Genomic DNA, 26,307 nt, shown 5'->3' with positions numbered 1-26,307 from the left:
GAAAAAGCATGTGCGAGCAAGGATACCTACAAACCTGACTCAGTTACACCAGCTTTGTCAGGAGGAATGGGCCAAAATCCACCCAACTTATTGTGGGAAGCTTGTGGAAGGCTACCCAAAACGTTTGACCCAAGTTAAACATTTTTAAAGGCAATACTACCAAATACTAGTTGAGTGTATGTAAACGTCTGACCCACTGGGAATGTGATGAAAGAAATAAAATATGAAATAAATCATTCTCTCTACGATTATTCTGACATTTCACATTCTTAAAATAAAGTGGTGATCCTAACTGACCTAAGACAGGGAATTTTTACTAGGATTCAATGTCAGGAATTGTGAAAAACTGAGTTTAAATGTGTTTGGCTAAGGTGTATGTAACCTTCCGACTTCAACTGTGTGTGTGTGTGTGTATATATATATATATATATTTGTTTGTTTGTTTGTTTTAATTGCATGTCAAGTTATATTTAAATACTGTATAGAAAATTATATTTACCATCCACTATTCTTTCTATTCAGCAATTGAAAAATAGCAGTTTTGTAATGTGTATCTTGTATGTGTTGCTATTTCATTAAATGCTAGTTAAAATGACTAAATGATGTATTGGTATCTAAACAAAATGTTCTCATGGTATTTCACGGAAAACTTTGATTTGCATGAATGACTCAAAGGTGAAAGATGTGTGAAACCCCAATTCACAATCAAAGGTTCTGAACATAACACTTGTAATGCCCCCAGTCTTATCAGTTTTGAAAATATACCACTTACATTTGAAAAATGTGCCAAAGTGATAATAACTGCAAGAAAGCAGAGTTCAAATTGCAAATACTGTATGTAACGACCAAATCACAATGAATCAATCCCTTATTACAACCAATTGGTTTCTATTGCAAATATTGATTAAGCAGCTGGAGTACAGTTGTTCAACATTGTTGTGTAAATAATGCTGACGTTCACATACGTTGTTGGGGCAGTCCGTAGTAAAGAAAAGCTGTACGACAGGATTTACAGGTGTTGGTGTAGAACAATAGGCCACATGTATGAGGTGTTGGTTCACCCTCCTTATGCCAGGACATGATCTAATGAAGTCTGCCACTTATGTTTTTTCATCAGAAATGATTGGTTATAAGAGACGGTGTGAGTTTTTATTAATATATTTTAGATGTGTATGAAAGTGTTTTTTGCAAAATATATATATTGTTTACCTGGAATGAAATGTTTGTATCCTGTATATTTCACTGTGATATGTGGTTGTTTCACCTTGCGATCTTAAGATGAAGACACTAACTGTATGTTGCTCTGGATAAGAGCATCTGCAAAGTGACTAAAATGTCAAATGTAAATGTAAAATTTTTATATTGATGTTGCAAATGTATAATTTGTACGTTTCTTTATTAAAAATATAGTTATTTGTTACATTTGACGGTGTAAAACCGAGCAGTACTACTTAGTCTCATAATAGCACCAGAGGAGTGTGTTTGTTCGCATTATTTGTAACTTATTTTGTACATAATGTTTCTGCCACCGTCTCTTATGACTGAGAAGAGCTTCTAGATATCAGAACAGCGATTACAAACCTTGTACTGGAAGAAGATATTTCTTTAACGAGTCGGATACAAAGGATTTACTCCAGACATCCGACAAGACCCAAATCCATGTGATTCGCATGAGAAAGAGACCGAGATATCGGGGACGTAGGTCGGGGTGCCTTGTAAGGATCCGACGGCGAGTTGGTAATCTGCCTCTACCATCAGTACTATTAGCCAACGTACAATCATTGGATAACAAAATTGGCAAACTACAATCACAAATATTTTACCAACGGGACATTAACTGTAATGCCTTATGTTTCACTGAGTCGTGGCTGAACGACGACATGAATAACATACAACAGCCGCCTCCGGTAAGACAAGGGGTGGCGTTCTGTGGATATTTGTAAACAACCGCTGGTGCATGAAATCTAATAGTAAGGAAGTATCGAGGTTTTGCTCGCCTGAGGTAGAGTATCTCATGATAAACTGTAGACCACACTATTTACCAAGAGTTTTCATCTATATTCTTCGTAGCTGTCTATTTACCACCACAAACCGATGCTGGCACTGAGTCCACACTCAATGAGCTGTATATGGCCATTAGCAAACAGGAAAACGCTCATCCAGAGGCTGCGCTCCTAGTGATGAGCTTTGAGGACCGTGTGGTGCCAGGAAACAACCTCTCCCTCAACGTGATCAAGACAAAGGAGATGATTGTGGACTACAGGGAAAGGAGGACCGAGCACGCCCCCATTCTCATCGATGGGGCTTTAGTGGAGCAGGTTTAGAATTTCAAGTTCCTTGGTGTCCACATGACCAACAAACTATCATGGTCCAAACACATCAAGACACTCCTGAAGAGGGCCCTAAAAATTGTCAGACTCCAGCCACCCTAGTCATAGACTGTTCTCTCTGTTACCGCACGGCAAGTAGTACTGGGGCACCAAGGCTAGGTCCAAAAGGCTTCTTAACAGCTTCTACCCCCAAGGCATAAGACTCCCGAACAGCTAATCAAATGGCTACCCAGACTATTTGCATCCCCCCCCCCCCCCCCTCTTTTACGCTGCTGCTACTCGCTGGTTATTATCTATGCATAGTCACTTTAACTCTACCTACATGTATATATTACCTTGACTAACCTGTGCCCCTGCACATTGACTCTGTACCGGTACCCCCTGTATATAGTCTCGCTACTGTTATTTTACTGTTGCTCTAAAGTTTAAAAAAAAAGTGTTGTTAAATTTTTTACTTAACACATATTTATTAAAACTGCATTGTTGGTTAAGGGTTTGTAAGTAAGCATGTGACAAATACAATTTGAATGGATTTATTTCTCTGAGAGTGAGGTGGATATAAAGCATTTTGCAACAAAAAAAAACATGATTATTTGTCTCTTTTTGAAAATTGTATATTTTAAACAAATACATATCTGTCATTGAACAACCCCATGCCATGATTTGATAGTGGGGAAAAATGAACTGATCTCTTTCATAATTTCTTTAAATGATAAAAGCACATTTACCAACATTTCTGAAAATGCATATATAGTATTTTTTTGTTGATTGAGTTGCTTCCCCCCTCCCACACACAAAGAAAACAGTCATTTCTGGGTTTAATATCAGCTTTTAAATGTTACCTTAAATCATTGACAAAACTGTGGGAAGTTTTGTGGATTTCCTTATGTTACGGGCAGGATTAAAACCCAGGTCTCCCACAGGAGACACTGATGTCTTGACCTCTAGACCATGAGGAAATTCATTATTGTCAAAGGGTGACACAGATTTTGAAGATGCAAGAAGGATTACTGTAGTTCATCACAGAACTATGACCCTGTCTCATGTCAGTTATACTTACACCCTTGTAAAAGGACATGGGAATTCCAACAGTTAAACAGAGTCATAAGGATTCACAATGGCATGTCCTATTGGAATACTGGCTTAAATTAAATTCCCCAGCTACAAATACTATGTCATTGGAGTTCAATATCAGGTTTTAAGTTTCCCTGCATTTAGTAAACAAGCATACCATTAAAACATGGATGGACCTGATCCATTTATCCTACGTCGTAAAACCAGCAGGGAATACTTTGCCCTTTTTGTTTTCATCTCTTACATTGTACATTTCAGATTTATTTAATGACTGTTTAGGCAGTGTTTTTATTAAATCTCTGTTTATTAAATCTCTCTGCTTATTCTAGAAGTCTCGGTTCATATGGAGACTACATGTTCCGCCCCTAGAACTCTGAGCTAGAGAATGCGTACAGTGGGGACTGCATGATTCTAAGAAAATAATTGGAACCATGCATCCAGGAACTCATAGCGGAATTTGATGGTTTGGGTTTCATGGACCACTGACCCATAGTTGGTGTTTACTAGTATGCTTCAGCTAACAGCCCCCTGCCCCTAAAAGGAGCCAAGGGAGCACCATTATGTTCCCCTGAAATTCAGCTGAATTATTACATACTCAATTTAACGTTGCTAAATACATAGCAATAAACAACCAAGCATAGTTGCTCTAACATGGGACTGTTGGTTTCTAACTAAATCCCTTCAGGCATGTGTGTAGCTGCCACTGTATTGTATTTAAAGGGAAGGTTTAGTGAAACCATCGGGTTTAGTGAAACCATCAGTAATAAAGAGGTCGAGAGGGTAATGGGTAGACATTGCACAGGACATTTCCCTGAATTGGGCATTGAGTTTCAACAATTATATTCATAGCCATATCACTGGGCATACACTGGTTGAATCAACGTTGTTTCCATGTAATTTCAATGAAATGTACATTGAACCAATGTGGAATAGACGTTGAATTGACGTTTGTGACAAATGGGATGTCATCTATTTCACAGATGTGTGTTAATCAGTAATTGTGTGTTTGGATCACACTTTATGTCCCTGATCAATCACCTCAGGTGTCCATTGAGTGCCTTCAAAGCTCATCACTAAGCTATGGACCCTGGGACTAAACACCTCCCTCTGCAACTGGATCCTGGACTTCCTGATGGGCCTCCCCGTTATATGATGTGTGTGTGAGTTCACCTGAGATGCTCCTGTACTCCAGCACAGCACATGTGTGCTGCCAGCTCCACCCAGGTGACAAGCTTTGCACGAGCCTTGGCTTTGGCGAATCAGAAGGACTCATAGGAGTGGGAGCCTGTTTATCCTGTTTCTGTAGTGTGAAGCAGCTTGATATACAGTCGTGGCGAAAAGTTTTGAGAATGACACAAATATTAATTTCCACAAAGTTTGCTGCTTCAGTGTCTTTAGATATTTTTGTCAGATGTTACTATGGAATACTGAAGTATAATTACAAGCCTTTCATAAGTGTCAAAGGCTTTTATTGACAATTACATGAAGTTGATGCAAAGAGTCAATATTTGCAGTGTTGACCCTTCTTTTTCAAGACCTCTGCAATCCGCCCCGGCATGCTGTCAATTAACTTCTGGGCCACATCCTGACTGATGGCAGCCCATTCTTGCATAATCAATGCTTGGAGTTTGTCAGAATTTGTGGGTTTTTGTTTGTCCATCAACCTCTTGAGGATTGACCACAAGTTCTCAATGGGAATAAGGTCTGGGGAGTTTCCTGGCCATGGACCCAAATTATCAATGTTTTGTTCCCCGAGCCACTTATCACTTTTGCCTTATGGCAAGGTGCTCCATCATGCTGGAAAAGGCATTGTTCGTCACCAAACTGTTCCTGGATGGTTGGGAGAAGTTGCTCTCAGAGGATGTGTTGGTACCATTCTTTATTCATGGCTGTGTTCTTAGGCAAAGTTGTGAGTGAGCCCACTCCCTTGGCTGAGAAGCAACCCCACACATGAATGGTCTCAGGATGCTTTACTGTTGGCATGACACAGGACTGATGGTAGCGTTCACCTTGTCTTCTCCGGACAAGCTTTTTTCCGGATGCCCCAAACAATCGGAAGGGGGATTCATCAGAGAAAATGACTTTACCCCAGTCCTCAGCAGTCCAATCCCTGTACCTTTTGCAGAATATCAGTCTGTCCCTGATTTTTTTTTTTTCCTGGAGAGAAGGGGCTTCTTTCCTGCCCTTCTTGACACCAGGCCATCCTCCAAAAGTTTTTGCCTCACTGTGCGTGCAGATGCACTTACCACCTGCCTGCTACCATTCCTGAGCAAGCTCTGTACTGGTGGTGCCCCGATCCCGCAGCTGAATCAACTTTAGGAGACGGTCCTGGCTCTTGCTTGGACTTTCTTGGGCGCCCTGAAGCCTTCTTCACAACAATTGAACTACTCTCCTTGAAGTTCTTGATGATCCGATAAATGGTTGATTTTAGGTACAATCTTACTGGCAGCAATATCCTTGCCTGTGAAGCACTCTTTGTGCAAAGCAATGATGACGGCACCTGTTTCCTTGCAGGTAACCATGGTTGACAGAGGAAGAATAATGATTCCAAGCACCACCCTCCTTTTGAAGCTTCCAGCCTGTTATTCAAACTCAATCAGCATGACAGAGTGATCTCTAGCCTTGTCCTCGTCAACACTCAACTGTGTTTACGAGAGAATCATTGACATGATGTCAGCTGGTCCTTTGTGGCAGGGCTGAAATACAGTGGAAATGTTTTTTTTTGTGATTCAGTTCATTTGCATGGTAAAGAGGGACTTTGCAATTCATCTAATCACTCTTCATAACATTCTAGAGTATATGCAAATTGCCATCATACAAACTGAGGCAGCAGACTTTGTTGAAATGTATGTTTGTCATTCTCAAAACTTTTGGCCACGACTGTACAAGTGCACCCCCCTGGACTGGACGCTAGTCTATCACAGGGCCTTACCCCCAATCTATCGCCTTAAAGTAACTGCAGTGTTTCCAGATATCTATTAAATATGATCTATAATTACTTACAATATAAGTAAAAAACGTTCCCTTCTATAAAATGGTCATTATTAATCTTTTACTGCAATGGGCTAAATCAGGGTCACACAGACTGTTTTTTGATAGTCTTAAACAAATCTACTTTGAATGATATTCACTGACTACAGCTCAGCGTTCAACACCGTAGTGCCCATGAAGCTCATCACTAAGCTAAGGACCCTGGGACTAAACACCTCCCTCTGCAACTGGATCCTGGACTTCCTGACGTGCCACCCCCAGTTGGTAAGGGTAGGCAACAACACGTCTGCCACGCTGATCCTCAACACTAGGGGCCCTCGGGTGTGCACTTAGTTACCTCCCGTACTCCCTGTTCACCCACGACTGCGTGGTCAAACACGACTCCAACACCATCATTAAGTTTGCTGACGACACAACGGTGGTAGGCCTGATCACCGACAACGATGAGACAGCCTATAGGGAGGAGGTCAGAGACCTGGCAGTGTGGTGCCAGGACAAAAACCTCTCCCTCAACGTGAGCAAGATAAAGGAGCTGATAGTGGACTACAGGAAAAGGCTGGCCGAACAGGCCCCAATTCACATCGACGGGGCTGTAGTGGAGCGGGTTGAGAGTTTCAAGTTCCTTGGTGTCCACATCACCAACGAACTATCATGGTCGAAACACACCAAGACATTTGTTAACCTGTCTGGGAACCTGGGACACTTGCGTCCCACCCGAGTCAACAGCCAGTGGAATCGCGTCGCGCAAAATACAAATACCTCATAAATGCTATGACTTCAATTTCTCAAACATATGACTATTTTACACCATTTTATAGATACACCTCTCCTGAATCGAACCACGTTGTCCGATTTTTCAAAAAGGCTTTACAGCAAAAGCAAAACATTAGATTATGTTAGGAGAATACCCTGCCAAAAAAAATCACACTGCCATTTTCAAAGCAACTAGCATGCATCACAAATACCCAAAACACAGCTAAATGCAGCACTAACCTTTGACAATCTTCGTCAGATGACACTCCTAGGACATCATGTTACACAATACATGCATTTTTTGTTCAATAAAGTTCATATTTATATATAAAAACAGCATTTTACATCGGCGCATGACGTTCAGAAAATATTTTCCCTCAAATGCTTCCGGTGGATCAGCGCTACAATTTACATAATTACTATTCGAAAACATTGTTAAAATGTAATATTGTCATTCAAAGAATTATAGATTAACATCTCGTGAATGCAACCGCATTGCCAGATTTAAAAATAACTTTACTGGGAAATCACACTTTGCAATAAACGAGGTGGTATGCTCAGAAAAATAGGCTCGGCGATACAGGTTAGCGCCATCTTGGAACCATCTAAAATCAAATATACTATTGTAAATATTCCCTTACCTTTGATTATCTTCATCAGAAGGCACTTCCAGGAATCCCAGGTCCACAACAAATGTAGTTTTTTGTTCGAAAAAGTTAATAATATGTCTCAATAGCTCCTTCTTGTTAGCGCGTTCCGAAGGCTACTCATAATATACTGAAGCGCGCGGGACTTGTCATCACGAATGTGCAAAAAATATATATTTACGTTCGTTCAAACATGTCAAACGTGTAACATAAATCTTTAGGGCCTTTTTCAACCAGAGCTTCAATAAAATTCAAGGCGGACGATTGCATTGTCTTACTAAACGTTTCGGAATGAGAGGGTACCCATGCTGCGCCCGCATCATAGTAGTAATGGCCCTCCCCCTGTGACCAACTTTCCAAGCCTCTCTTTCGGTCAGTTTCTACCGGAGAAGACTCAAACCACTTTGTAAAGACTGTTGACATCTAGTGGAAGCCTTAGGAAGTGCTAAATGAATCCTAACTCACGGTGTGTTTCATAGCCAAAGTGTTGAAGGTGATTCCACAAATCAGATTTCCACTTCCTGCATGGAATCTTCTCAGGTTTTGGCCTGACGATAAACGCGAATCCGACCATCACCCCTGGTGAGACAAAACCGCGACTCGTCAGTGAAGAGCACTTTTTGCCAGTCCTGTTTGGTCCAGCGATGGTGGGTTTGTGCCCATAGGCAACGTTGTTGCCGGTGATGTTTGGTGAGGACCTGCCTTACAACAGCCCTACAAGCCCTCAGTCCAGCCTCTCTCAGCCTATTGCGGACAGTCTGAGCACTGATGGAGGGATTGTGCGTTCCTGGTGTAACTCGGGCAGTTGTTGTTGCCATCCTGTCCCGCAGGTGTAATGTTCGGATGTACCGATCCTGTGCAGGTGTTGTTACACGTGGTCTGCCACTGCGAGGATGATCAGTTGTCCGTCTTGTCTCCCTGTAGCTCTGTTTTAGGCGTCTCACAGTACGGACATTGCAATTTAGTGCCCTGGTCACATCTGCAGTCCTCATGTCTCCTTGCAGCATGCCTAAGGCACGTTCACGCAGATGAGCAGGGACCCTGGGCATCTTTCTTTTGGTGTTTTTCAATGTCAGTAGAAAGGCCTCTTTAGTGTCCTAAGTTTTCATAACTGTGACCTTAATTGCCTACCGTCTGTAAGCAGTTAGTGTCTTAACGACCGTTCCACAAGTGCATGTTCATTAATTGTTGTGGTTCATTGAACAAGCATGGGAAACAGTGTGTTTTAAACGCTTTACAAAGAAGATCTGTGAAGTTATTTGGATTTTTACGAATTGTCTTTGAAAGACAGAGGCTGGACTGAGGGCTTGTAGGCCTGTTGTAAGGCAGGTCCTCACCAACAGAAGCCTGCTGAGCACATGTAAAGACGTTTCTTTTTTTGCTGAGTTTACTTGCTAGGTAATCAGTTGTACATCAGTGTGACAGTCAGAAATCAGTACCACAGGGTTTACTATCTATAGATTCTATGCTACAGAGGAAGTAACTCTGGGGGAGGTCTGGTGTTCCTCTGTGACCCCTCAAATATTCTGCCTTTTCTGCTATTTCCTGCCAGGTTTCTTCTGGTCTAATTTGGGCACAAAACTGGAGAAATTATTTTCAATCACGAAACAAACATGACCATTTTTATTGGGAAAGCTTCCTCCTTGTGTTAAAATGTTTTCTCCTGTTTTCCCTCTATTGGGGTGTCCTGGTCAATCCTGGTCTGTTCTTGTCCCTTCCGGTCTCTGTATGTCCCAGTCCCACCCTGTATAGCTGGAGAAGATGGGCTATGATCTCTGCCCCATTTCCCACATCCTTTGTAACTCAGCCACACTTCCCTCCTCCTTCCTTCTGGATGTGATTTGTGCCTCAGCTTTTTTCCATTATCATCGTCCCGTGAGTAAAGGAGTCCTGGTCAACATGGCATTAGCTATCCCCTCACTCTGTATCCAAACCAATCCCTTATGTGTGGTCAGAGCTCAATGGGGAATTAAAACCATAATATTACTGTGAAATCATCCATAATTTTTCACATTAATGCTAAGTGAATAATAGCAGTATAATTATTACCATCCATTTTGATGACGATTAAATATGATCACTTAGTTTTTCACTCATGAATGTTTTATTTTAAATTATAACCTTATGATATTAAAGTCGGTGATTACCATCTCTTCCCAATGCTTGTGGTTTTGTAAGTATTCATCATTATGAATATTTGTCCACTAGACCATGGCCGTCATAGAATTAGGAATGAGTAATTTAATAGGATCTCTAAAATGGCCATGCTCAGTGATACCCATAGGGACACTGGGTGGATGCATAATATACTCAACCATTTAGCATTGTTATTCATGATTTCCAAACACCAGATTATTTTACAGGAAAACAATCAACAGCAGTTCTTGGGAAGATGAAAGTTTCTCTGGTCATTAGATCTGGAAAAACCCCTGAGAAGATCCAATGGTAAACGCCTGCCCAGCCTATTGCTGAAACCTTCTACTTTTGTATGTGCCAAGGCAGCAGCTACTCTTCCTGGGGTCCGAACACACCGAAGCACCCACATTACATATAAAGAAAAAGATACATAGTTCACTGTTTTATGTACTGAATGAGCTAAAGATAAAACGGAATATCATATAACATCCCTACACCACCACATATCCACAACACAAAATGTTCATTACCACCATACAACAATATCACAATGTGTGTGTCTGCACCTTTTGTGTGTGTCTCTTAACAGTCCCCGTTGTTCCATAAGGTGTATTTTTACCTGCTTTTTAAATCTCTGATTCTAATGCTTGCATCAGTTACCTGAAGTGGAATAGAGTTCCTTGTAGTCATGGCTCTATTTAGTACTGTACGCCTTCCATAGTCTGTTCTGGACTTGGGGACTGTGAAGAGACCTCTGGTGCCATGTCTTGTGGGGTATGCATGGGTGTCCGGGACATTCAGCTTGTCAACACCTCTTACAAAAACAAGTAATGATGAAGTCAATCTCTCTTCCACTTTGAGCCATGAGAGATTGACATGCATGTCATTAATGTTAGCTCTCTGTGTACTTTTAAGGGCCAGCCGTGCTGCCCTGTTCTGAGCCACGCGACTGAACGGTAGTCCAGGTGTGACAAAACCATGGCCTGTAGGACCTGCTTTGTTGATAGTGTTGTTAAGAAGGCAGAGCAGAACTTTATTATGGACAGACTTCTCCCCATCTTAGATACTGTTGTATCAATATGTTTTGACCATAACAATTTACAATCCAGAGTTACTCCAAGCAGTTTAGTCACCTCAACTTGCTCAATTTCCACATTATTCATTACGAGATGTATTTGAGGTTTAGGGTTTAGTGAATGATTTGTCCCAAATACAATGCTTTTAGTTTTGGAAATATTTAGGTCTAAGTTATTCCTTGCTACCCATTCCAAAACTAACTGCAGCTCTTTGTTAAGTGTTGCAATCATTTCATTTCAGACACACTGGCCTTACTCAAAGCCAATGGCATGTTGTTAGTAAAGATTGAAAAAAGCAAGGGGCCTAAACAGCTATCCTGGGGAATTCCTGATTCTACCTGGGTTGTTTGAGAGGCATCCATTAAAGAACACCCTCTTTATCCACATTATAGCAGGGGGTGTAAAGCCATAACACATACGTTTTTCCAGCAGCAGACTATGATCGATAATGTCAAAAGCCACACTGAACAGCCCCCACAATCTTTTTATCATCAATTTCTCTCAGCCAGTCATCAGTCATTTGTGTAAGTGCTGTGCTTGTTGAGTGTCCTTCCCTATATGTGTGCTGTGAAAGTCAGTTGTCAATTTGTTTACTGTGAAATAGCATTGCATCTGGTCAAACACCATTTTTTCCAGAAGTTTACTAAGGGTTGGTAACAGGCTGTTTGGTCGGCTATTTTAGCCAGTAAAGGGGGCTTTACCAGTCTTGGGGAGTGGAAAGACTTTAGCTTCCCTCTAGGCTTGAGGGCACACACTTTCTTGTAGGCTTAAATTGAAGATGTGGCAATATCGTCCGCTATTATCCTCAGTCATTTTCCATCCAGATTGTCAGACCCTGGTGGCTTGTCATTATTGATAGACAATAATAATTTGTTCACCTCTTCCACACTGACTTTACGGAATTCAAAAGTACAATTCTTGTCTTTCATAATTCGGTCAGATATACTTGGATGGGTAGAGTCAGCATTTGTTGCTGGCATGTCATCCCTACTGACATTGCAACATGGCCTATATGTTCTTATTGTAAAACACCCAGTCTTCCTCTTTGGCAACCAGAAAGTGGTTCCACTTCCTCTTTTAATGTGGTTTCTATCAGCAGGTAATGTGCTGGCTGGTACAGAGCAGATTCAGCACTTTTCAATCTTTATTTGTCTATCTGTTTATGGGTCAGACAGTGTTTGTACTGTATATAGAGCCACATGCTGCTTCACGTCAACAGGCTTTTTATTTTTTTTTACAACACCTGTCCTCAGTTCCCCTTAGTGGTAACAAAAGAGGACTTGGAACCTGAACAGGAAAGGGAGAATGTAAGCAGACCGAGGTGCGAGTGAGAGAAAGTGGGAGTGGAAGGAGAGGAGAAGAGAAAGGGCTGAGCTTGTGAGAGGAGATCATGATAATGGCAACAAGGAAAAACAGGAGAACATAAGAGAGGATGGAGAGACTTGTAAGGAGGGGAGCAATGGAGAATGAAACAGAGTGAGAGAGGGGGAGACGAAAGAGCGAGGGAACTGAAAGAAGAGAAACACAATTAAAGGGGTTATTCTGAGTGGGTGGAAAGATGTCAAAGCCAAGCTGCCACACCACTCACTGAGAGTGATGTCACATCTGTGTCCGTGTGTGAGTGTGGATGCGGATGCGTGCATACATGTTCCCAGGGCTAGAAAAACAAGACTTGAGTAGATGTTTTCAAAAACATTGTGATGGGAGAAAACATGGGTCTATAAAGTCAGAAGTGTCATATTTACTGGAAAACATATGTTCTTTGTTACTTCAATAGGCGTCTGTTAGACTGCATAACGATGATTACCATACAAGGATAATTATCAGATAATTAGCAAGAATATGCAGATAGTTGCCAAGAAAGCGCAGGATGACAATGTAGCTCCATCGCTGTTTCTTAAGTGGGTGAGTCATAATCATCTGTGATGAGCTGAAGGAGAACGCTCTCAATCTCCCTCTCTCCCTCTTTCTGAAGTTGTCCTCTGACAGAGGAGATATCGACCTTGTATTAGCTCTGGTCTGCGATGCCCAGTATCTGTATCGTTGCCAGGCTAAGTAAAGTTGTGATCAGACCACAGGCACTGATGGGATGTTTGTACTGGCGCCTGCCTGATCAATATTGTTCTTACTTCTATAACTGTGTCTCTCCGAGCATAATACTCTTTCCAGTAAAGGTACATTAGAGGCTGTATACAACAGGTCATCTATGTATATTGTAGTAGGATACTTAGATAAATCTTTAGTTCGTTGCTGGTGCATACACAGCAGATCCAGTCCCCACCTGGGTATTAAGCCTTCCGGGTAATAACTCTCCCTATTGTTACCAGTCAATAAACAGAAGCCTGCTGAGCACAAGTCTTAATGGATGCATTGAACTCTCTCTATATAGCCTTTGGCCTTTCTAACACACACACACACACACAGAGAGAGAGATTCCCCAGACAGATGGCAAAAGGATTGTGTAGACTGGTTCTAATTTTGGTGGACAGATGTAATTAATTGACAGACACCGATAGAATGCACATTTGTCTGGGAGCTAGACATCTAGACGTTTTCCCCCATAATGGTTTTGCTATGGGGAATAGGGTTAAAAAGGGTATTTATCATAAGTCTAGCTCCCTTCAACACCCACCCACACACACACCAGTTTCTCAGTACTAAGTAGATTTAAAAACTCTCAGGCAATCAGGCTTCCGAGAATAGAGTATAGAAAGACCCCTATGGACCCCCATAGATTAATGTCCACCGAATAGGAACGTCTCCCCTGAATGAGCCAGTCTCCGGGCTTGGGGGGAACGCCTGCACTGACACACAAGTTAGCCCATGTTTGTAACCTTTCAGCCTGCATTCAGAGGATGGACCATAATAACAGGCTGAGGAAAGGAGGGAAGTGAGAGAGTCACAGATCTAATAGAGATCAAAGACATTGTGACGACCAATATGGCATCTAAGTTACGCCCGACTTAACTTCCACGGGACGAAGTTAAGTCGGATAAAGTGGATAAACAGGTTAATGTTAAGCCCCTCATGGAATGTAGGCCTATATTGAACGCCACACATTGGCTGAATGATAGAACAGCGATTTCTGTAAGGATCGACGCTGGTAGAGACGAGAAGCAGGTACAGGGAGTGAACATTTTAATTATCAACTGGCATGGAACGGAGCAGGGCAGCATCTGCACAAGAACACAATGACATTAATGCAGACACAGGGAACAAACGGAGGAGCAGACAGTTATAGACGGGGAAATCGACAAAGGGAAAGAGTCCAAGTGAGTCCAATGAGCGCTGCTGCGCGTAATGATGGTGACAGGTGTGCGTAATGAAGGGCAGTCTGGCGCCCTCGAGCTTCAGGTGTGAAAACTTCCATGTTAAAATGTTATGGGATGTATTTTCTCCTTAGCTTTTGATGGTAGGCCGCTCTGGCAGGCCTGCATTATGATCAAATGGCCACAGTAGCTTACTTGGCCACTGTTAATACTGTAACTTAAAGTGGGTACAGCCTCAGTGTTCACAGTCAATACGAGCTGGAAGTTTTCACAACCTTCAAGTTTGCGTTCAGAAGACCTGAAATTAGCTTAGTGCCTAAAAAAATTGGAGGGAACATTGGTGGTGACTGATAAGTCTAACGAGTACAGAAAGATGGAGACAGAGATGATACTAACTGGGTATCAAACCTGGTTTTCTGGTTGTCTGCTGCAAAGATCAGTGACACCATGGTGACAAACAGTGCATTCGAAAAGTATTCACAAACCTTGACCTTTTCCACATTTTGTTACAGCTTTATTCTAAAATGTATTTAAATATGTATTTAAATATATATGTATTTAAATATATATATATATATATATATTCATCAATCTACACACAATCCACCATAATAACAAAGCAAAAACAGGTTTTTTGTCATTTTGGCACGTTTATTACAAATAAAAAACAGATGCATTATTTACATAAGTATTCAGACCCTTTGCGCTCCGGTGCATCCTGTTTCCATTGATCATCCTTGGGATGTTTCTACAACTTGGAGTCCACCTGTGGTAAGTTAAATTGATTGGATATGATTTGGAAAGGCGCACACCTGTCCATATAAGGTCCCACAGTTGGCAGTGCATGTCAGAGCAAAAACCAAGCCCTGAGGTTGAAGGAATGGTCTGTAGAGCTCCAAGACAGGATTGTGTGGAGGCACAGATCTGGGGAAGGGTACCAAAACATTTCTGCAGCATTGAAGGTCCTCAAGAACACAGTGGCCTCCGTCATTCTTAAATTGAAGAGCTAGCCGCCCAGCCAAACTGAGCAATCGGAGGAGAAGGGCCTTGGTCAGGGAGGTGACCAAGAACTCAATGGTCACTGACAGAGCTCCAGAGGCCTCTGTGGAGTTGGGAGAACCTTCCAGAAGGACAACCATCTTTGCAGCACTCCACCAATCAGGCCTATATGCTAGAGTGGCCAGACAGAAGCCACTCCTCAGTAAAAGGTACATGACAGCCCGCTTGGAGTTTACCAAAAGGCACCTAAAGGACTCTCAGACCATGAGAAACGAGATTCTCTGGTCTGATGAAACCGAATTGAACTCTTTAGCCTGAATGCCAAGCTTCATGTCTGGAGGAAAACTATCCCTACGGTGAAGCATGGTGGTGGCAGCATCATGCTGTGGGGATGTTTTTCAGCGGCAAGGGACTGGGATTGAGGAAAAGATGAACGGAGCAAAGTACAGAGAGATCCTTGATGAAAACCTCCTGCAGAGCACTCAGGACCTCATACTGGGGTGAAGGTTCACCTTCCAACAGGACAACGACCCTAAGAACACAACCAAGAATATGCAGGAGTGACTTCGTTGTCTCTGAATGTCGATGAGTGGCTCAGCCAGAGCCTGGACTTGAATCCAATTGAACATCTTTAGAGAGACTTGAAAATAGCTGTGCCGCGATGCTCCCCATCCAACTTGACAGAGCTTGAGAGGATCTGCAGAGAAGAATGGGAGAAACTTCCCGAATACAGTTGTGCCAAGCTTGTAGCGTCATACCCAAGAAGAGGCTGTAATTGCTGCCAAAGGTGCTTCAACATAGTACTGAGTAAAGGGTCTGAATACTTATGTAAATGTAATATTTCAGTTTTTTATTTTTTATAAAGTTGCAAACATTTGTAAAGACCTGTTTTTGCTTCGTTATTATGGGGTATTGTGTGTAGATAGAGAAAAAAACAACAACATTTTAATCAATTTTAGAATAAGGCTGTCACATAAAATTTCTGAAAAAGTGTAGGGGTCTGAATACTTTCTGAATGCACTGTACCTTGGTCTATAACCTCTCCTGTTCATGGCACCGACAGATATAGCAGCTCTGCTTCTAGCTCCTAAGCAACTTTGCAGTATTTGTTTATCATATATTTTTTGTTTGTTATTTCTTACATTATTAGGCCAGAATTTTTGGGGGGTTATTACATACTGCCTGAAATATCTTTTGGATATCAGAGTGGCGTTAACTAACCTGCATTACTTTCCCGAATTGGATCCTTGATCGTTCCCCCCAGGACAATTTAACTTATTCCGAAGGCTGCTCTGAAAACACAGCCGGTGGAGAAGCGGTATTCGGAGTGGACTTCTAGTCTGACTCAGGAGGCGTGCACACCATTCACCGCTTCCGAGTATATTACTCGCTAATGTTCAGTCTCTGGATAAAAAAAAGTAGACAAGCTCCGGGCCACAATCTCCTTCCAGAGAGACACCAGGGATTGTAACATTCCCTGTTTCACGTAAACATGGCTCTCGGGATACACTGTCCCCGTGCATTCAGCCTTCTGGGTTCTCAGTACATCGCACAGACAGTAATATAGAAGTCTCCGGGAAGAAGAAAGGCGGGTGTGTATGTGTCATGATTAACCACTCATGGTGTGATTGTGATAACATACAGAAATTCAAGTCCTTTTGTTCACCTGACCTAGAATACCTTACAATCAAATGCCGACCGTATTACCTCCCGAGAGAATTCTCTTTGGTTATAGTCACAGCCGTGTATATTCCCCCTCAAGCTGATACCATGACGGCCTTCAAAGAACTACACTGGACTGTATGCAAACTGGAAACCTGAGGCTGCATTTATTGTAGCTGGGGATTTTAACAAAGCAAATATGAAGAAAACGCTACCAAAGTTCTACCAACACACTGACTGCAATACTCGCGCTGGTAAAATATTGGACCACTGCTACTTACATTTTTTTAAATTCCTACAAGGAGAATTTGTACCCACTGTTATTATTAAAACCTACCCAAACCAGAAACCGTGGATAGATGGCAGCATTCGTGCAAAACTGAAAGCGTGAACCACCGCATTTAACCATGGCAAATTGACTGGGAATATGGCTGAATACAAAGAGTGTAGTTATTCCCTCCGTAAGGCAAATAAACAGGCAAAACGTCAGTACAGAGACAAAGTGGAGTCGCAATTCAACGGCTCAGACATGAGACAGGGTCTACAGGCAATCACGGACTACAAAGGGAAAACCAGCCACGTCGTGGACACTGAGGTCTTGCTTCTGGACAAGCTACATTTACATTACATTTTAGTCATTTAGCAGACGCTCTTATCCAGAGCGACTTCCAGAAGTGAATGCATACATTTCGTACATTTCATACATTTTTTTCCCCCTGTATTGGTCCCCCGTGGGAATCAAACCCACAACCCTGGCGTTGCAAACACCATGCTCTACCAACTGAGCCACACGGGACGTGTGCTTTGCCTGCTTTGAGGATAACACAGTGCCACCGACGTGGCTCGCTACCAAGGACTGTGGGCGCTTCTTCTCCGTGGCCGATGTGAGTAAGACATTTAAGCATGTTAACCCTCGCAAGGCTGACGGCCCAGACGATATCCGTAGCCACATCCTCAGAGCATGCGCAGACCAGCTGGCTGGAGTGTTTACGTACATATTCAATCTCTCTCTATCCCAGTCTGCTGTTCCCACTTGCTTCAATACGTCCACCATTGTTCCTGTACCCAAGAAAGCAAAGGTAACTGAACTAAATGACTATCGCCCCGTAGCACTCACTTCTGTCATCATGAAGTGCTTTAAGAGGCTAGTTAAGGATCATATCACCTCTACCTTACCTGACACCCTAGACCCACTTCAATTTGCTTTACGCCCCAATATATCCACAAACGATGCCATCACACTGCCCTATTCCATCTGGACAAGAGAAATATATATGTAAGCATGCTGTTAATTGACTTTAGCTCAGCATTCAACACCATAGTACCCTCCAAGCTCATCATTAAGCTTGGGGCCCTGGGTCTGAACCCCGCCCTGTGCAATTGGGTCCTCGACTTTCTGATGGGCCGCCCCCCAGGTGGTGAAGCTAGGAAACAACACCTACACTTTGCTGATCCTCAACACAGGGGCCCCACAAGGATGCGTGCTCAGCCCCCTCCTGCACTCCATTCACCCATGACTGCGTGGCCACACACGTCTCCAACTCAATCATCAAGTTTGTAGACGACACAACAGTAGTAGACCTGATTACCAACGATGATGAGACCATCTACAGGGAGGAGGTGAGGGCCGTGGGAGAGTGGTGCCAGGAAAATAACCTCTCACTCAACGTCAACAAAACAGAAGAGCTGATCGTGGACTTCAGAAAGCAGCAGAGGGAGCACGCCACTATCCACTTCGACGGGACCGCGGTGGAGAAGGTGGAAAGCTTCAAGTTCAACGGCGTATACATCACTGACGATCTGAAATGGCCTACCCACACAGACGGTGTGGTGAAGAAGGCGCAAGAGCGCCTCTTCAACCTCAGGAGGCTTAAGAAATGTAGCTTGGCCGCTAACACCCTCACAAACTTTTACAGATTCACAACTGAGAGCATCCTGTCGGGCTGTATCACCTACCTGGTATGGCAACCGCAGGGCTCTCCAGAGGGTGGTGCGGTCTGCCCAAAGCATCACCGGGGGCAAACTACCTGCCCTCCAGCAGACATTGAGGACCCGATGACACAGGATGGCCAAAAAGATCATCAAGGACATGAACCACCCGAGCCACGGCCTGTTCACCCTGCTATACCCGCAATAACATTTTGTTAAATATGTGTATGTGACAAATTTAAATTTGATTTGATGATTTAGATTTTTCAAACACTTGAAAGTCACTCTGACACTCTGTCTTATCACTCCCAGGAACACCTGTAGTCAGCATTAGACGGCAAATTATCACAGTATCATCAAGACTTTGGTCACAAAGATACAGGAAATGGTTCTTTCTCTCGCTCTCTCTCTCTCGCTCTCTCGCTCTCTCGCTCTCTCTGGGATCCACTGCTTTGCTGTCTCTGAGATGAACAGACACATGACTTTATCCTCCCATTGAAACAGGATCTGAAGGAGAAGGGGAGCAACAGTCCTCCAGGAGCCAAATGGAGACTAATAGGCCACTATGGACTTCCATTATGGGGCCTGTTTCCTGATAGCAAAGGCCATCAGCAGCACCAAATGGCCTATAATGTGTCCATGTTTCCCTGCTCTGGCCCCACACAGACAGACTGTACCCAGGTAGAGGCAGCCTTAGGTGTGGGTGCATGCGTTTTATGATTCTTGTATATGCCTTTTCCAACTGATGGATCCTTTCCCCCCCCCCCAGACTGCGCTGCTGCTGCATCCTGTCACAGAGCCTTATAAACCACACACATTCATCAGTACGGAGCATGTTTAACGAGCGGCTAATGCCTCTCATCTATCCCGCGTTCCAAACCCACACTCGGTGACAGTGCCCGTGATTTGTGTCCCTCTTAAAGGATACCAGGTCTGCCCAGAGGACCATATGTGGCAGGGTGGCAAGGAGAAGGTGGCAACAGTAGCAGTGTTTTGTGAGATGTTTTGGCAACGTGTAACAACAAACACCATCTTAGGCTTTTTTCACAGTACACATCCAAATCACATTTCCTGCATTTTCTTTTCTTTTCTATGATTGTGTTTTTTTTGTATATTCTTCTTTGTATGTTTCCTAGGCTCCTGCCTTGAATGTATAATTGCTTGGTCTTATAATGCAGGGCTCCCTCAAAAAAATAGACCTTGTTCTCAATGGGACTCCCCTACCTAGATAAAGGTTACAAATGTGTGACATCCCACCTGGACACCGTCACCATGAAACCGTTTTTTATTATGTGTTAATCTATCACTGTTCAACAGGTTCCTAGTTTGTAACCATAATTCTTACAGGCCTTGTAATGCCAACAATGGACAGCCTGTAATATATTAGTCTGGCTTTTACCAGCTCGCGAAGTCACAGCTTGCTGTGTGATCACGTGGGTCGCGCGTCAGCCAGGTTAGTAATGTATGCCATTCAGCAGACACTTTTACTGACTTACTGACTTACAGTCATGCGTGCATACATTTTTTACATATGCGTGGTCCCGGTAATCAAACCCACTATCCTGGCATAGCAAAGTGCCATGCTGAAGCAACTGAGCTACAGAGGACCATAATGGTCAGCCTGTACAGTATAGGGCCTCTTAACTGTCTTATGAACTGTGTCTGACCCTTACTGCCGCAGTTCTGACTCAGAGAACAGCCCATATAACATATACGTCCTCTAACTCAGCCTGGGGCTACAGTAATAGCAGCAATGGTAGATTTATTTCACTATCCCTCAGTGCGCTACATTGGATGACACGTATTTCATCCCTAGTCCATACTTTCACTGTGAATGAATAAGTGAGCCAAAACCTGGGACCAGCAGCTGAATCCGGGAACAGCTGAATCAGGGAAAACATGCTGTGTTTATAATTGATCCTCCACTCCTATGAATGTAATGAAGTACAATAGCTGTGGTCCCCTACAATCATTAGTCCTCTTGATTAGGAAGCTTTGGGGTTAAGTTTAGGGTTATGGTTACAATTAGGGTAAAGGGTTAGGGTTGCGGGTTGCGGGTTACGGTTAAGGGTTAGGGAAAATAGGAGTTTGGGTGGAAATTAATTTTAGGTCCCCACGAGGATATAAAATAATGTGTGTGACTACTTTGACAACATCAGTTGTGCAATGTGGGGATTCACGTCCATCAAAGGCATTGCTACATTTCTACAGAAACATTAGTCCACTGTGGTTGTGGCAATACGGCAACACGAATACAGTGTCTGCACAATGTTCTCCGCCTTTTTATAATGTCTGTCAGTGCGTTACAGGACATTGTCTGTTTTGGCTAGTTAGCCCATGGTGGAGATGAGAGAGCGTGGTGCTGCTCCTGCTCCCTCCTGCATGCTGATTTGGCACGGCTCAGACCTGTAATGGTCCCTGGGCTGCTCCCACTCCGTCTTTTGGGTTATTACCTTTCACTCCCAGGCCTTAGCAACAGGGAAACATTTACGCTGTGACACGACACCACTCAATCAGGCCACGTAATCAATTATGGGACAGTTTATTGAATATATCACAGGAAATAAGGGGATTGAAGACGGAGGAAAGGAATGAGGTGGCTGAGATGCTTTTGGTGCCAGCTGCTCTCTGTGGCCAGGATGTCTGTCTGTCTCTGTGTCTGCCTGGCCTGTTCTGTCCTGTATACTGGCATGTGATGGGATTTTATACACTATCTTGTCCTTACTCCTCTCTTTTTCCCTTGGCACTTTCTTCCCCCACCCTTTAGTATCCAGCACATTTTTCTGCTGTTTATCTCCCTCCACATGTTTTATTTGATATTTTATTTTGACGAGTAAGTGTAGCTGCTGCATGTGCAATAGCTAAATGGGATCCTAATAAACTAAAATCCTCAATATCTAACTCTCTGTCTCTCCTCCTTAGATTGCCGGTTTTGCCAATGCCATCGAGCCGGTGGGTGACGACCAGGAGAACCTGCTGGCGTTCCGTTTCCAGGCCCTCAACCCCATCGTGGACCCCTGGGTCTTCATCATCTTCCGCAAGTCCGTGTTCCGCCACCTGCGCTCGCTGCTGCGCTGCCACTTCACGGGGGGAGCGGTGAAGAACACTGCCCACTGCACCTTCTTAACCCCTGACGACCACAGGGAGTCTCCCAAACCCTTGCCCTCTGTTTCCTTGCAGCCCAAGCTATACTCCAGCCTCTTATGTGGGGGTGGGACTCGGGGCAGGAAAGAGGATGGGATTTAGGGATGGATGGATGGATGGATGGATGTGGGAGAGAAGACAATTGGGGGAAGGGGTTTGGGATTTAGGGTTTGGAGAATTAACTTTTTTGACCACTAGTACTTACAGGTACCTTATCCACTGTTGACTAGAATGCATATAGTATACCGATGCATGAGCTACATGTTTCATACATGTTAGTGCCATATAAAAAGACTGCAAATGAGTGAATAAAGTGAGCGATTATGCCTCCAAACACTGAAAACCAAAAAAACTCCAAGCAACTGAAATGGATATATGCAGGAGAGGACCACTAAGGTGGATTCATTATGGACAACCAGTCCTGGAAGGGCAAAGAACTCTGTCGACATACAGTGCCTTCAGATAGTATTCATACTTTATTTTTACCTTTAACTAAGCAAGTCCAGCTAATAACACATTCTTATTTTCAGTAATGGCCTAGGAACAGTGGGTTAACTGCCTTGTTCAGGGGCAGAACGACAGATCTGTACCTTGTCAGCTTGGGGATTCGATCTTGCAACTTTTCGGTTACAAGTCCAACACTCTAACCACCAGGCTACCTGCCACCCCTTGACTTACTCCACATTTTGTTGTGTTACAGCCTGAATTCAAAATGGATTAGATATTTTGTTTTTCTCACCCATTGCACACAATAACCCATAATGACGAAGTGAAAATATGTTTTTAGAAATGTTTGCAAATGTATTGAAAATGAAATACAGGAATATCTTATTTACGTAAGTATTCACACCTGAGTGTTATAATCACCTTTCGGAGCGATTACAGCTGTGAGTCTTTCTGGGTAAGTCTATAAGAGCTTTGCACACCTGGATTGTACAATATTTTCACGTTATAATTTTTTAAAAATCCTTCAAGCTCTGTCATTGCTAGACAGACATTTTCAAGTCTTGCCATAGATTTTCAAGACGATTTAAGTCAAAACTAACTAAGCCAATCAGGAACATTCAATGTCATCTTGGGAAGCTACTCCAATGTACAATATATATGGCCTTGTGTTTTAGATTATTATCCTACTGAAAGATGAATATGTCTCCCAGTGTCTGTTGTAAAGCAGACTTTACCTGGTTTTCCTCTAAGATTTTTCCTGTGCTTAGCTCTATTCTGTTTCTATCTTAAAAAAGTCCCTAGTCCTTGCCGATGACAAGTATACCCATAACAGGATGCAACCACTGCTATACTTGAAAATATGAAGAATGGTGCTCAGTGATGTGTTGGATTTGCCCCAAACATAACGCTTTATATTTAAGACATGAAATCAATTTCTTTGCCACATTTTTTGCAGTTTTACTTTAGTGCCTTGTTGCAAACAGGATGCATGTTTTGGAATATTTTTATTCTGTTCAAGCTTCCTTCTTTTCACTCTGTCATTAAGGTTAGTATTGTGGAGTAACCACAATTTTGTTGATCCAAACTCAGTTTTCTCCTTTCACAGGCATTAAACTGGCATTAAACTCTGTAACTGTTTTAAGGTCACCATTGGCCTCATGGTGAAATCCCTGATTGGTTTCCTTCCTCTCTGAGTTGGATGCATGTAGCTTTGTAGTGACTGGGTGTTGATACACCATTTCAAGTGTAATTAATAACTTCATCGTGCTCAAAGGGATATTTAATGTCAGCGTTTTGTTTTTACCCATCTACCAATAGGTGCCCTTCTTTGCGAGGCATTGGAAAACCTTGGTCTTTGTGGTAGGATCTGTGTTTGAAATTCACTGCTCGACTGATGGACCTTACAGATACTTGTAAGTGTAGGGTAAAAATCATGTTAACCACTATTATTGCACGCAGAGTGAGTCCATCAGAATTGAATAAAATGTTATTTGTCACATGCGCCGAATATTTACTTACAAGCCCTTAACCAACAATGCAGTTTTAAGAAAGATATTTACTAAATAAAGTAAAAAATAAAAGAGCAACAATAAAATAAGAATAACGAGGCTATAAACAGGGGGTACCGGTACCGAGTCAATATGCCAGGGTACAGGTTAATTGAGGTAATTTGTACATGTAGGTAGGGGTAATAAACAGCGAGTAGCAGCAGCGTAAGAAAAGGGGGGGGGGGGGGGCGGCTCAATGCAAATAGTCAGAGTAGCCATTTGATTAGCTGTTCAGCAGTCTTATGGCTTGGGGGTAGAAGCTGTTAAGAAGCCTCTTGGACCTTGACTTGGCGCTCTGGTACCGCTCGCTGTGTGGTAGCAGAGGGTAGCTGGAGTCTTTGTCAATTTTTAGGGCCTTCCTCTGACACTGCCTGATATAGAGGTCCTGAATGGCAGGAAGCTTGGCCCCAGTGATGTACTGGGCCGTACGCACTACCCTCTGTAGCGCCTTGTGGTCGGAGGACGAGCCGTTTGCCATACCAGGCGGTGATGCAACCAGTAAGGATGCTCTCGATGGTGCAGCTGTATAACATTTTGAGGATCTGAGGACCCATGCCAAATCTTTTAAATAGGTGTTGTCGTGCCCTCTTCACGACTGTCTTGATGTGTTTGTACCATGATAGTTTGTTGGTGATGTGGACACCCAGGAACTTTAGGCGCTCAACCTGCTCCACTACAGCCCGTCGATGAGAATGGAGGCGTGCTTGGCCCTCCTTTTCCTGTAGTCCACGATAATCTCCTTTTGTCTTGATCACGTTGAGGAAGAAGTTATTGTCCTGGCACCACACTTCCAGGTTTCTGATCTTCTCCCTATAGGATGTCTCATCGTTGTCGTGATCAGGCCTACCACCATTGTGTCATCGGCAAACTTAATGTTAGTGTTGGAGTCGTGCTTGGCCACGCAGTCATGGGTGAACAGGGAGTATAGGAGGGGACTAAGCACGCACCCCTGAGGGGCACCAGTGTTGAGGATCAGCGTGGCAGATGTGTTGTTGTCTACCCTTACCACCTGGGGGATGCCCATCAGGAAGTCCAGGATCCAGTTGCAGAGGGAGGTGTTTAGTCCCAAGGTCCTTACCTTAGTGTTGAGCTTTGAGGGCACTATGGTGTTGAACGCTGAGCTGTAGTCAATAAATAGCATTCTCACATAGGTGTTCCTTTTGTCCAGGTGGGAAAGGGCAGTGTGGAGTGCAATAGAGATTTGCATCATCTGTGGATATGTTGGGGCGGTATGCAAATTGAAGTGGGTCTATTGTTTCTGGGATGATGGTGTTGTGAGCCATAACCAGCGTTTCTAAGCACTTCATGGCTACCGATGTAAGTGATACGGGGCCGTAGTCATTTAGGCAGGTTACCTTTGCTTTCTTGGGCACGGGCAATTCTTTACCATTAAACATATTATTTGATATGTTAAGCAAATTTTTACTCCTGAGTTTATTTAGGCTTGCCATAACAAAGGGGTTGAATACTTATTGACTCGAGACATTTCAGCTTTTCATTTGTAATGAATTTGTAAACATTTTTTTAAACATTAAATTCAGGCTGAAACAACAAAATGTGGAAAAGTCAAGGGGTATGAATAGTTTCTGAAGGCACTGTATATACACACGCCCGTGAAAACATTGCACTAGGTCTTCTGTCCAGGTATCACTGAACACAATTTCCAAGCTGGGGAGAGAATGTTCCTGTTAAAATATCTACTAATCATTTTGTTAGCTTACCAAAGATGGTATGGTGGTGTCCACCATTACTACCTTAGATTTCCTCACTTCCTGAATGATTTCACATCTTGTAAATGTACAAAACAATACATCAGAACAGACAATATGCCTAAGGCATTCGGGTCATTATCTTCAAATGACATTCACAACAGTGTAGTAAATCAACATGCAGGAATGAGAAAGATGTGATTTTTGTTATGCTGTGTTTTATTGACAATCTCTTTGCCCTCTTAGCTCTTATAATGTCCCTCTGATCTGTCACATAATTGAAGTGCGGGATGCAGGTCACAGCTAGCCTCGTACGAACCATCCTGATCTCGTGCGCTTACGTGCACGGATCCGTGTAGCGAAACAGAATGTAAGCGCGTGAGATCAGAATGGTTCGTACCGGGCTAGGTCACATCAGATCACCTTCCTACAACGTGACGGCCTCTTCTGCGTGCATGTCCCCTGGATCTATGGTCAAGTTTTAATGATGGTCAATCTCTTTATCTTCTTTTAAGGATGAATTGATCATGGATCCTATGCATGTGCATGTGACATGTCTTAAATCCATGTCTCAGTTTCCAAACCTTTGCATCC

The 26,307-nt window shown here is 43.0% G+C and overlaps 1 protein-coding gene across 2 annotated transcripts in view; it reads left to right on the top strand.

Annotated features, from left to right (window-relative positions):
* The window catches only part of LOC115162985 (prostacyclin receptor-like), a 50,659-nt gene extending 28,148 nt beyond the window's left edge, over positions 1-22,511 (top strand). For both annotated transcript variants that reach the window (XM_029714539.1, XM_029714538.1), the window contains one exon: positions 21,789-22,511. In XM_029714539.1, the coding sequence (XP_029570399.1) occupies positions 21,789-22,112 (324 nt within the window). In that variant the 3' untranslated portion in view covers positions 22,113-22,511. The remainder of the gene's footprint in view (positions 1-21,788) is intronic.
* Positions 22,512-26,307: the final 3,796 nt, after the last annotated feature.

This window comes from Salmo trutta, chromosome 26, assembly GCF_901001165.1.
Source record: "Salmo trutta chromosome 26, fSalTru1.1, whole genome shotgun sequence".
NCBI lineage: Eukaryota > Metazoa > Chordata > Actinopteri > Salmoniformes > Salmonidae > Salmo > Salmo trutta.
This window is presented reverse-complemented; position numbering and strand designations above follow the sequence as displayed.